Below are 12,872 nucleotides of genomic sequence, written 5' to 3'. Positions count from 1 at the left end.
ATTTGTCCCCGTCTGGATTCGAACCCAGATCTGACACCAAAGCTCACGCTGAGGGGAGTTAAGGAAATGGTTTGTTCAGTCCCCTAGGCAGGGCAATCAGAAAACCTTCTGCACTTGCGGTGGCGGTCTGGGGAGCCCCAGGTGGGGACTGGCCTCTGCCCCTTCCCCTGGGGAGGAGACAAGGTGGGAGTGGTCCCCAAGCTTTGCGTGAAGTGGGGTGGGGTGGCGTGTCCCAGCCTACGGGGCACCAGCCTTCTAGTGTGCCCCTGCCCAACGGGAGGGAGGAGGGAGCGGGGAGCCCCGGGGAGGGAGGAGAGGGCGGGCCCTGAGAGGAGTTTAAAAAGAGGAAGGAAGTGGGGCCCAGCGGCGCCCAGCTACCCCCTGCCGGCTTCCCCGCGGGAGGAGGCGAGGTCCCGGCTCCGTCATGGCCCCCTGGCGCAAAGCTGACAAGGAGCGGCACGGCGTGGGTAGGTGCGGGCGCCAGGGCGCGGCAGGGAGCGGGACAGGTGGCGGGAGAGCCGCGAGCAGGAGGATGCTGCGGGGCTGGCCGCGCGGGGTGGGCAGGGCGCGCCGCCTGCAGGTCAGAGGGCGCAGCCTGCGGCTGGGCCCCGGGGCGGAAAAGCCGAGGCTCGGGGAGAGGACGGCGGGACCCCACCTCGCGCGCTAAGCACAGCCCTCGCCCTCTCGCCTGCCGAGGGAACCTGAGGCATTTCCGAGATAGGGTCAAGACTTGAGCTTGACGACTCAGCTCTTCTCGCCAGACTCATCGTCCCCAGGAGTGCCCCAACTCGCCGCATGGGAGACTTGGCCTTATAGAGGGAGCTCCACTCTCCTCAGGCTCAGCCTTGGCCTGCCCACCATGCATACTTCCACCCCCTCCAAAGCGACACCCATCTGCCTGCTTCCCCTGTCTGTTCCTTCTGGGTCAGGTGACTCCCGATTTGGCAGGGCATCCAGAGGGCAGCTCAAGCTTGGGGGATGGGGCTGGACGGTGGGGTTCTCTACTCAGCCCCTAAGAGCCTCTGGGGAAAAAGGCTCCCGTCAGGTGGTCTGAGGGTAACCCAGAAGCTAGCTTTGTCAGCCTCAGCCATCTAAACTCCCAGAGGCCTCTGCCTGGAGCTCAGGGGCGGAAGTGGTGGCTGGGGGAAGGGAGGCCTCAGGTGCTGCTACTCTCTCTGAGTGGCATCCGTGGTGCAATCTTCATGGACTCACTGTGGTTTTCAAACTTCAATATCAATTAAAAAGTCACTCTGGAGCTTCCTACACAGGCAGATACCAGACACCATCTCAGAAACAAAGATTTAGCAGGTGAGGCATTGGAAGACCCAAGCGCCCAGAGGGATTCGATGCAGGGAGTCCCCAGGCCGCTGTTCGGGAAACACTGCCCTGGAGAGATCAGTAGTTATCCACTCAATTACTGGGCACCGGGCATGGGGTGGGGGGCATTTTGATATGAATGGTTCCCATCCAGAGAACAAATAATAATTCATATCCTCAATGGGCAGTTACAAAGTAAGGAAGGATACAGCTTCTGCCCTTGAGGAGTTATGTGGAAGGCTAGAGGCTTAGACTGGGAAGTCAGAACTGAGTTGAAATCAGGGTCTGTTTCCTCATCTATAAAGTGGGAATGTTAATAATAATGCAGGTTTCATGAGACTCCTGTAAGGATTGAATGGGGTTATGCATGGAAAGCATTTAGTAGTGTGCTGGCTCAATGAGAATTAGAGATTGAGGTCAAGGGGCTTACCTAGCAGCTTCAGAACCAAGAGACACCACCACCAAGATGCACCCTAATGCCAGATTCAGGACAGTCATGCCTTATGAGACTGTAGTGTTTCATGGTTTGCATGACCAAATGTCATGCAGTCTGTGTCTGACTTCAGAACCCGCATGTGAGGCAGTGTATTATTCCCACTTTACAGATGCAGTAACCAAGTTAACATCACTTGGAAGCAACGAAGCTGGGCCTTAAATTCAATTGTCTTCAGACCCTAGGTCATGGCACCAGAAAAGCATCTAGAAGGGAAACATCATGGGTAAAGGCAGGGAGCTGGCATCCCTGCAGTGTGTGGGTCAAACAATAAGTATTCTGCTTTGGTTTTAGTATTGCTTTTAGTGTTAAAAAAAATTGCAGAGGTAGATTATGGCTAGATTGTGAAGGGCTCTGAGTGCCAAGCTTCGAAGTTTGGATTTCCTTCAGTGAGCACTGGAGGTTTTGAGCAGTGTCATCTGGAAGAAGTTAAATAGTTAATTAGGACAGGAGTGGGGATTGGACTTACAATAGAAGGAAAATGGGTAACAGTTTTACCTGTCTACTTTCTGCCTGGTTAATCTAGCAGGAGGTCACTTATAATCAACATTTCCTGTTAACTTTTACTAGGTTAATCCACTCTGCCTGAGGCTCTTGTCAGTGAAGAGAGCTTTCTCCTTTCAGGAGAGAGGAAAGGGTAGAAAAGGAGGAGGTAGAAAGAGAAACTAACAGTATCAGTTAGGGTTAAGTGTGACTAAGGGTGACAGTAAACTTGCAAAATTGTGGCCTAACTAAACTGCAAGTTTATTTATGTCTTGCATAGAAAGCTCAGAAATGGTCTGTGAAGAGGTGGTAAGGTGGCTCATTCTGTATCTCACACTGTATCCTTGGCATGTGACTTCTGCCTTCTGAGCCACACAGGCGCTTAAGCTTCGGTTATCAGGTCCACCTTCCAGCCAGCAAAAAGGATGCAGGAAAAAGAAGGTCATGACTTTTCCGTTTAAAGACATTTACCTGAAGGCACACTTGACATTTCTTCTTACCTCCTATTGGCTAAAATGTAATCACATGACTGACTATAGCTGCAAGGGAAGCTAGAAAATGTAGTCTGTAATGTAGGCAGCCATGTACCCAGCTAAAAATTAGGAGTTCTCTTCATAACTAAGGAGAGGAGGAAGAATATTGAGGATGATGTGTTAGTTTGCTAGGACTGCCATAGCAAAATACCACAGACTGGGTGGTTTAAACAACAGAAATGTATTTTCTCACAGTTCTCGAGGCTGGAAGTCCAAGATCAAAGTACCAGCAGTGTTGGCTTGTCTTGTGGCCTGTCTCCATGGTTTGCAGATGGCTGTCTTGCTGCCTCTTCATTGCTTTCTGTGCAGGCACACCCTTGCTGCTTCTTCCTCCTGTCATGGGGACACCAGTCATATTGGATTAGCATCCCACCCTAAAGGACTCATTTTAACTTAATCACCCCTTTATCTCCGAATATGCACTTATCTCCAAATAGGAGTACATTCTGAGATGCTGATACTGGGACTTCAGCATAAGAATTTTGGTGGGGACACAAGTTTGTGACAAATAATCTGTGGTTTCTGGCATGGTATTTTGGGACTATAAAGAGGGCTTCAAGGCAGGAGTCCTGAGACAAAGGGTGAGGGTAGAAAAGAGTTGTTTACCCTGAAGCTGAGCCTCCCAGACAGATTTGTGTGGGACTCTAGCTATTCTTGTAGGGGAGGGAAAAGCTTCTTTCTGCTACTGCATCTTGGGTTTTCTGTAAATTAGACTAACAAAAGACTGATGAACAAGAGAAAACAAACAAGTTTATTAGCGTGTACATCCTGCTTACATATGGAGTACTCAAAGGGTTGGTTTGAACTTGAGCTTATACAGCATCTTAGCAAAAGTACAATAAAGGTTTAGAGAAGTAGCAAGATAAAGGAGGGTTTTAGGCTTCCAAGGGCAGCAAACTGTGGGAAGGGAAATATATGGGGAATCTAATGGAAGATAAAGGATTATTTGTGCAGGTCCATCTTGGAGCCAACTTTGTCTTCTTCATGGTCATAAAACTTCCCTGGGAGAGGGGATTTATGGCAGTCCTTATTTCTTAGGAGTTTCTTCAGATAAATAAATATCCAGGAAAGCTTCTTTCTGTACCTGTTGATTCTTATGTGCATCCAGCTCAAAATAATATGCCCTATGGAAGTGGCATATTTTGATCACGTTTTGATCAGAAACCTGTTCTGTATGCAGCTTCTCTCTAGCTATGGTTTTACACCAATGTGTGGTGTTGAGGAATATTTGTTGGTTCCTTCTGAGGGCGGTGAGGGAGAATCTGTTCCAGGTCTCTCCCCCAGCTGCCAGTGGTTTGCTGGCAATCCTCAGCATTCCTTGGCTTGCAGAAGCATCGCGTTGATCTCTGCCTCCATCTTCACGTGGTATTCTCATTGTGTGCGTGTCTGTCTCCACATTTCTCCTTTTAAAAAAGACATCCAGTCAGATTAGGGCCCACCCTAGTGACTTCAGTTAAATGTGATTACCTCTGTAAAGACTCTGTCTCCAAATAAGATCATATTCTGAGGTACTGGGAGTTGGGACTCCAATGTCTCTTTTTTTTGGAGGGGGTGGGCACAATTCAAACCATAACAGGCTCTGCAGAAGCAGAGAAGGGATCTTGTTCACATCTTGGTTGGGGAATATGGAGGAATCCATGACCAGCCCGTGGTCCAGGGATGTGGGTGATGCTGTCATAGCCCAGTACCCTGGACAGAGCTGATCCATGCACACTGACAGACTTGGAGTGGGCAATGTGTGCTGGCGTCATTTGCAGCATGGATTTTTGTTGCAGGGAACAAAATCTAGTCAAACCAGTTCAAGGAAAATGTGTGTGGTATATATCTGTGGGAGAGCAGGGGGAAGTGGTGTATTTTAGGGTCAGAAGAATCACATGGAAATCCAGGAAACAGGAGGAGCCAGGCCTCGGAAAGGGCTTGAACTGAGGCAACCCTGGAATCCTCTGCCTCTCCTCTCATGGCTTCTCAGCTTCTCTGAGCATGCCGGCTCTGGTCTTCTTTCTCTCCCCACCACCTCCCTTTGATTGTATTGCTCTTCATAGCTGATACTCTAACACCACAGTGGTGACCCCAGGATGCAACCCACCCCTCTCTGCACAACCTTGCAAGTCAAGCATCCACTTAATCTTCTGTGTGTTTATTTGTTCAAAGTCCCAATAGAAGGGAGTGGCAGCTTGGTTTCCCTTTGTAAGAAAGACCACCCAAATCAGAGGTCATTGCCAGCCTAAGAATGGGCCTCACTCTGGTGAGGATGCTGCCCCTGGCAGGTCTAATTCTCTGTGACTATGAGGTGGGGTCACGTAGCTTGCTACTCATCTAGCAGGAACCATGGGTGGGGACTGATTCTTTGAGTGGAACCTGCATTCCAAACACACCCAGGGCAGAACTTCACTACACAGGGACCAATTATACTGCTTTTATTGCCAAAAGCAACAGTTGAAAAGAGAGCATCATTCACTCATTAACTTGTCCATTTGTTCACTCATTCATTCTTCGTTAACTTCTTAAATACTTGTTGGGTCTGTGTGCCAGGCATTATGCTAGTCACTGAGATTACTAGAATTAGGCCAATATGGCCCCTATCCTTCTGGGGCCTATAGTCTAGTAGGGAAGATGAAAGAGAACTTCATGAATAAATCAGTAACCATATAATTACAAATTGTGATATGTGCTATTGTAATATGAGTGAGAATATTAGGAATGGTCTTGAATTAGATGATGTGAGAAGGCCTCTCAGGCGCAATGGGGAAAAGAATTCCAAAGCCAGTGCTTGGAGGGATATTAATACATGCATCTTTGCTACAGTGGCTGACTGTACCTTTGGACTGGTCTCCAGAAATTAGTCTGGTGAAACAAAAATACACGGATTAGACATCTAATTCCTTCCTACCACCAATTCTTAGGTGCCGGGGCTTCCTACTTTCAGATGCTTCAGCAACTTGAGGCTGTTTAGGAGTGCCTGCTGGGCTGGCTGTTTGAGTTCATGTAAGGAGACTGTCCTAATCCGTAGTTATATGGGCACCTCATTAGTCTGTGGACATCTTGCCCCTAACCATAATGTTTGCATTTGAATGAGCCTTGAAGACAGATTGTGTTTTCTAAGCTCTGCTTCCTCCTGAGATCAGCATCCTATTGCTGCTGTCTGTTGAGAGAGGAAATGTAGTCACCATACTGCTCTGCTAATTTCTGGACCTTTGGATTTGTTGGTTTTTTTTTTTTTTTTTTTTTTTTAAAGCTTACAGGCCTTGAATCTAATAGTCAATTACACATGGGTGCCGCAGTCTGTGCTCTGCAGCATACATTCTGCAAATGGGGAATGATAGTGCTTATCACCACGCAACTCCAGAGGAGTCTGGATAGAGACACCACAAATGTTCCCTTTAATAGGCACTTTCTCCTTTCTTCCCCCTTCCCTTAATGGGTGTGAACTGAAAAACAGGCTGAGTTTGCGGGCTGCTTAAGTCTTACTCTGTTGTTAGTTCTCCTTGGAGAAAGTCATTCCTTGTCTCCCTGCCCCCCACCAGGTCAGCTTCTGCTTTGGCTTAAAGTCATGGTGGCAGAAACTGAGGCTGGAGAAAGTATGACCGCTAACGTGGGCACTTTCCAGAGCCCTCTCCGTTCATCACTCTAGGGCAGTGGTCTGCAGACTTTTCAGCACCAGGGGCTGGTTTGGTGGAAGACAATTTTTCCACAGACCGATGAGGAGGTGGGGCGGGGTGGGAGGGATGGTTTTGGGATGAAACTGTTCCACTTCAGATCGTGAGGCATTAGATTCTCATAAGGAGCATACAACCTAGAACCCTCGCATGCGCAGTTCACAATAGGGTTCCTGCTCCTGTGAGAATCTAATGCCCCTGCTGACCTGACAGGAGGCGGAGCTCAGGCCAGTGGTGGATTGCCTGCTGCTCACCTCCTGCTGTGCAGCCCTGTTCCTAACAGGCCACCAACTGGTACCGGTATGTGGCCTGGGGAGTTGGGGACCCCTGCTCTAGGGCACTCAGTTCCCTTGACAGCACATGGCCCCTTGGATCACAGCTTAAGCTAAGATGATGGATGGAGACATAGGTGGACAGTCTGATGTGCACATTGTCACAGCACAGGGTCTGAGTGGGGCAATAGGCATTTGTTTGGTTGAATTAAATGGTGCAATGCCAGGCCTAGTGACACCCTGACTGACATGGTGGGCTGCAGCAGCAGGGCCATCCCAGTGTCAGCTGAACCTTGAGGGGTTTCCTGGAAAGTGGGTTTTTGCTGCTGGCTTCCCTGGTGGTGGCGGCAGTCAGGGAAGGACCCTTCCAAGTAGAACGGATAGCCAATGTAAAGAGGAGGAAGCCTCTCTGATGTGTGGGAGGCCAGTGTGGCTGCAGTAGAGTAAGCAACGCACAGAGCAGTAGGAAATGGATTCTCTGAGAGAGGTCATAGGGAGCAGTACTTTGTAGGTATTGTGAGGCTTTTACTCTGAATGAGGGAGGGGGACATTGCAGGGTTTGAAGTAGAATTGTAGAACGACCTGTCTTATGTTTTAAAAGGATTGAGCATAGTAGTTTTATGATGAATTAATCAGGAGGAATTAAATGTGGTAGCAGGGGGACCAGTTAGGCAGCAACAGTGATAACTCAGGCAAGAGATGGTGGTGGCTTGGAGCAGGAGGGAACAGTGGAGACGGTGAGATGTGCTTAGATTCGGGATGTATGTGTTGTAGGTCAAGCAAATGGGGTTTTCTTCTTGGAATGGATGTGGGTATGAGAAGGAGAGAGGAGCCAGTGGTGACGCCAAGGTTTCTGGTCTGAATAGCTAGAAGAAGGAGAACTGCATCGAGGTCTTCCCTAGTGAAAACCTTGATCTAAGTAGTCATCGACGTTGGCATAAATCATACCATTGCCTCACATTTTGTAGCATGGTACATTTTTTTTTAAAATTTTACTGACAGTTCCAGGATACAAGTGCAGAACATGCAGGTTTGTTACATAGGTATACATGTGCCATGGTGGTTTGCTGCACCTATCAACCCATCATCTGGGTTTTAAGCCACGTATGCATTAGCTGTTTGTCCTAATGCTCTCCCCTCCTCACACCCCCCTACCCTCCCCCCGACAGGCCCTGGTGTGTGATGTTTCTCTCCCTGTGGCCATATGTTCTCATTGTTCAGCTCCCACTTATGAGTGAGAACATGCAGTGTTTGGTTTTCTGTTCCTGTGTTAGTTTGCTGAGGATGATGGCTTCCAGCTTTATCCCTATCCGTGCAAAGGACATGATCTCATTCCTTTTTATGGCTGCATAGTATTCCATGGTATATATATAGGACATTTTCTTTATCCAGCCTATCATTGATGGGCATTTGGGTTGGTTCCAAGCGTTTGCTATTGTAAATAGTGCTGCAATAAACATACGTGTGCATGTGTCTTTATAGTAGAATGATTTCTATTCCTTTGGGTATATACCTAGTAATGAGACTGCTGGGTCAAATGGTATTTCTGGTTCTAGATCCTTGAGGAATTGTTTCCACAATGGTTGAACTAATTTACATTCCCATCAACAGTGTAAAAGCATTCTTATTTCTCCACAGCCTCACCAGCATCTATAGTTTCTTGACTTTTTAGTAATCGCCATTCTGACTGGCATGAAATGGATATCTCATTGTGCATTTCTCTGATGATCAGTGGTGCTGAGCATTTTTTCACGTTTGTTGGCCACATAAATGTCTTCTTTTGAGAAATGTCTGTTCATATCCTCTGTCCACTTTTTGATGGGGTTGTTTGTTTCTTGTAAATTTGTTTCAGTTTCTTATAGATTCTGGATATTAGACCTTTGTCAGATGAGTAGATTGCAAAAATTTTCTCCCATTCTGTAGGTTGCCTGTTGACTCTGATGATAGTTTCTTTTGCTGTGCAGAAGGTGTTTAGTTTAATTAGATCCCATTTGTTAATTTTGGCTTTTGCTGCAATTGCTTTTGGTGTTTTCATCATGAAGTCTTTGCCCATGCCTATGTCCTAATTGGTATTGCCTAAGTTTTCTTCTAGGGTTTTTTATTTTTATTTATTTATTTTTTTTGACATATTTATTTATATTTTTTTAGAGTAGAGTCTCACTCTACTGCCCAGGCTGGAGTGCAGTGGCGCAATCTCGGCTCACTACAAGCTCCGCCTCCTGGGTTCACGCCATTCTCCTGCGTCAACCTCCCATGTAGCTGGGACTATAGGCGCCCACCACCATGTCCGGCTAATTTTTTGTATTTTTAGTGGAGATGGGGTTTCACTGTGTTAGCCAGGATGGTTTCGATCTCCTGACCTCGTGATCCGCCCGCCTTGGCCTCCCAAAGTGCTGGTATTACAGGCATGAGCCACCGCGCCCAGCCTCTTCTAGGGTTTTTATGGTTTGGGATTTTACATTTAAGTTTGTAATCCATCTTGAGTTAATTTTTGTATAAGATATAAGGAAGGGGTCCAGTTTCAGTTTTCCACATATGGTTGACCAGTTTTCCCAGCACCATTCCACTGTATTCCATTGCTTCTTTTTGTCAGGTTTGTCGAAGATCAGATGGTTGTAGATGTGTGGTGTTATTTCTGAGGTCTCTGTTCTGTTCCATTGGTCTATATGTCTGTTTTGGTACCAGTACCATAGTACGTGGTACATTTACAAAGCCCTTGTGTTATCATGTTTAGCCCTCACAGACACTCTAAGAAAAATAACTTCTGTCCTTATTTCGCAGGTGAGGAAACTGAGGCATAGATCTTTGAGGTCTCGCTGAAATGCAGCCTGTTCCAGGCAGTTCTATCATACCTCACCCCCTCTATTTTATGGAAGTTGCCCCTTTTCACTTTGTCTTTTAGTTAGTCAACTGTATGTCATCTTCCCCACTAGCTGGTACATTGTTGGAGAGCAGAGCTGTATGGAGGGTTAACTTTGAGTCTATTCAGCATCAATGCAATAGCAGGAATGTGGGAGGTCAGAGAAACTAATCATTATTGTAGCCTACATCCCCTTGAGAATCCTGTGGCAGCTAGAAGCCCTTCTTCCCACAAAAATATGCACATGGGCAGTTCTGCATTGCAGTGTCACCAAAAGTCATTCATGGAAGCCAGTTAAGGTCCCTGGTAAAACGTGCTCATTTTACTCTGTAACTATTTAATAAACAAATACAATAGACATAGCCAAAGCGTTCTGCCCATGGTATGAATTCTTGAAGCTTGTCAAGAGTCAGAAAACAATTCTTATAGTCTGTTCAGATGAATTAAGTTCAATAAGCCTGCGCTGACTGATGGTCCTTAGCTGGGTATTTGGGCCCAGAGGTGAATACAATAGTTCAGGAAGCTTACTGTTCAGTCATAACCTCTCTTTGTGTATGAGGCAGCGGAGAGCACCATTATTAGTACTGATGTCCCCATTGGATGGGTTGGGGGCAGTCCACCCTTTGCTTCAAGTTACTACAGCTGCTGTCATTCCCTTCATACTTCCTTGCAGCCTCACGTTGAATGATCTGGGCACCTCTAGAATGTAAGCTCCATGATGGCAGGGCCACGTCTGTTCTTCTTCTTCAGCACAGAGCTGGTGCCCAGTGGTTGTTGATTGGATGGATGAAGAGGTGGATTCATAGGTGGATGGATAGTTGTTGATTAGACGGATGGGTGGGTAGTGGGTGAGTGGATGGATGGTTGGATGAATGGCTGGGTGGATGAGTGGAGGGGGAAGGGCATGGGTAAAGGGTAGGGGCTGGAGGTTTTAAAATTTTCTGGTGACCTTACAGGATTCAGATGGACTGAGTTGCCCCATCTTGCCTTTATCTTCCCACCCCATCCCTTTCCCTGTCAGGAGGCGAGGTCCTGTGAGAGCATCCTAGCACAGCAATAGAGTACTCTTGAACTCGTCTCCAAACGGTGGACCCCTGCAGAAGCTCACCAGGTCTCCCTGGGACTCCATTCAGATGGCCCTGCCATCCATCCCTCGCACATCAAGCTGGTTCCCCCCTCTCTTCCCTGCTGTCACAACCTCTCCCCACCTCCTTGGGGGCTCTCAGTCCAGTTCTTCCCCTTGCCCGTCTCTGCCCCTCCCTCTCCCTCCAGTCTCACTTCCTTAGTGGGGCCTCTTTTTCCCTCTGAGAGCCCACAGCTGCTGTGACTTGCAGTTTAGCCGTTCACTTCTGAAGACAGCTCTTTGTTTCTTGTGTGTTTATTTTGTCTCTTCAACTAGATTTCACGGAAGCTCAGGAGAGCAGGAGTCACCCCCTCTCACCCCACTTTTCTGACCTGCAGGATCCTGCAGAGCGCCAGATACTCTCTGCATTTGGGGCTGGAGGGCTGATTTGGTTGATTTCACCATAAACTTTCTTCCAGCTCTGTAGTGTGTGTGTGCATGTGTGAGTCTGGGAGTGTGTGAGAATGTGAGTGTGAATGTGCCTATAGGAGTACTAGAATGGAGAGAGTGAAATCCAGCATGATGTTTCAGAGCAGGATTTGTCAACCTTGGCACTATTGACACTGTGGGCCAGGAAAGTCTTTGCTATGGGGCTGTCCTGTGCACTGTAGGATGTTTAGCAGCATCTCTGGCCTCTAGTCACTAGGGGCTAGTAGCACTGACACCCCTGACTCCCCTCCCCGAGGTTGGGACAAGCAAAAATGTTTCCAGACATCAACAAATGTCTCTTCCAGTGGGGCAAATTCACTCCCAGTTGAGAATCACTGTTTTACAGAATTCATTGGAATCCTAAGTTTCCTCTTGTTGACTGGGCATGTCATTGACTCGTTAAAAACTGACCACTACAATATGCAGCCCATAAAGTTGATATCATGGTCCAGCAAGAGGCCTGAAGCACCTGGCACAGTGCCGGGGCCAAATGCATCTCCACTCATGAGAGGCGATGTGAGTGTGGTGCATGGCTGAGAGCGTGTGCTCTGGAGCCAGCCTGTCTGGGGTGAAATCCTCACTTGGCCCCTTCTTTGCTGTGTTCACCCCAGGATGTTTACTTGATCTTGCACTACCTCAGTTTCCTCACCTGTAAAACAGAGACAATAATAATCATACACACCGCAAGAACTGCAGATTCACGATTAAATGGGTGACTGTGCGTAAAGCCCTTGGAATAGTGTCTGGTGCGCGGTAAGTGTTTGGCAGAGGTTAGCTGTTCTTGTGATTCCTCTGCTCTCTCCTGGTGGGTGGAGGAACACCTCCTCCTTCTAGGTTCCCTCTGGCTATAATTCTTCGGCCTCATTCCCTGCTGACTAGCGCCCGGGTTTGAGCTCTGGGGTGGCTGCCAGAGGCTTCTGCTGGGTCATTGCAGTCGCCCTGTGGATGCAGTGTCAGGATGCTGCCTCAGTGCTCAGGCTGTCAACACCTGTCCAGAGACTTCCTCTGCTTGCGCATTTCAGTGAGCGCATTTCACTGGAATCCAAAGTGGACCTGCCGGCTAGTTCTGTTTCCCCCTGGAGTGGAGACTCTCCAAAACCCAGCTCAGGGACTGGAGAAGCGAGCTTCGGCCAATTACATTCTTTCTCCATTATTGCTTTTGTTCCTCTTATACAGTCACTTGTCCAAACTCTATTAACACTTGGTGTTGGCTGAAGCTTGTGTTTTCAAACATGTCAGCAGATGGCAGGGCCCCAGATGAGGTACGAATCCATCTCAAAGGGTCACACGGCACTTGATGGCTGCAATCAAAATTGGCAGCTAAGCTGGGTCAGCGTCTCTTGAAGCAATCTTGAGAAATGCAAGAAAGAATATAGCCAGAAGAAGGGACATAGCTGCCCTTCGTGTTCATTCACATCCTTTCAGTCCAGTGAGCGTTTCTTAAAAGTTCAATAAATATCGATTGCACTTCTACTGCGGGCCAGGTGCTGGGAATTCAGTGGTCAACAAGATAGACTCAGTCTCCATCCTTACCGAGGCTGGAGGGAAAGACAGGATATAAACAAGTCCAGTACGTATAATAGAGTGTGATGCCAGCAATGGCCTGGTGAGGAAGCAGGGACTCTGGACTCCACTCTGGGTTTGAATTTGCTTTCTGCCACTTACTATGTGGCTATGAGTAAGTTCCTTAACATCTCTTTGAGTTT

The 12,872-nt window shown here is 47.7% G+C and overlaps 1 protein-coding gene across 1 annotated transcript in view; it reads left to right on the top strand.

The window, feature by feature from the left end:
• The first annotated feature begins 350 nt into the window (after window positions 1-350).
• DOCK2 (dedicator of cytokinesis 2) overlaps window positions 351-12,872 on the top strand; it is a 450,129-nt gene continuing 437,607 nt past the window's right edge. Inside the window, exon 1 of the mRNA XM_011968671.1 lies at window positions 351-467. Within this exon, the coding sequence (XP_011824061.1) occupies window positions 425-467 (43 nt within the window). The 5' untranslated portion in view covers window positions 351-424. The remainder of the gene's footprint in view (window positions 468-12,872) is intronic.

The sequence above is a fragment of the Mandrillus leucophaeus genome, unplaced genomic scaffold (genome assembly GCF_000951045.1).
Source record: "Mandrillus leucophaeus isolate KB7577 unplaced genomic scaffold, Mleu.le_1.0 Scaffold855, whole genome shotgun sequence".
Lineage (NCBI taxonomy): Eukaryota > Metazoa > Chordata > Mammalia > Primates > Cercopithecidae > Mandrillus > Mandrillus leucophaeus.
This window is presented reverse-complemented; position numbering and strand designations above follow the sequence as displayed.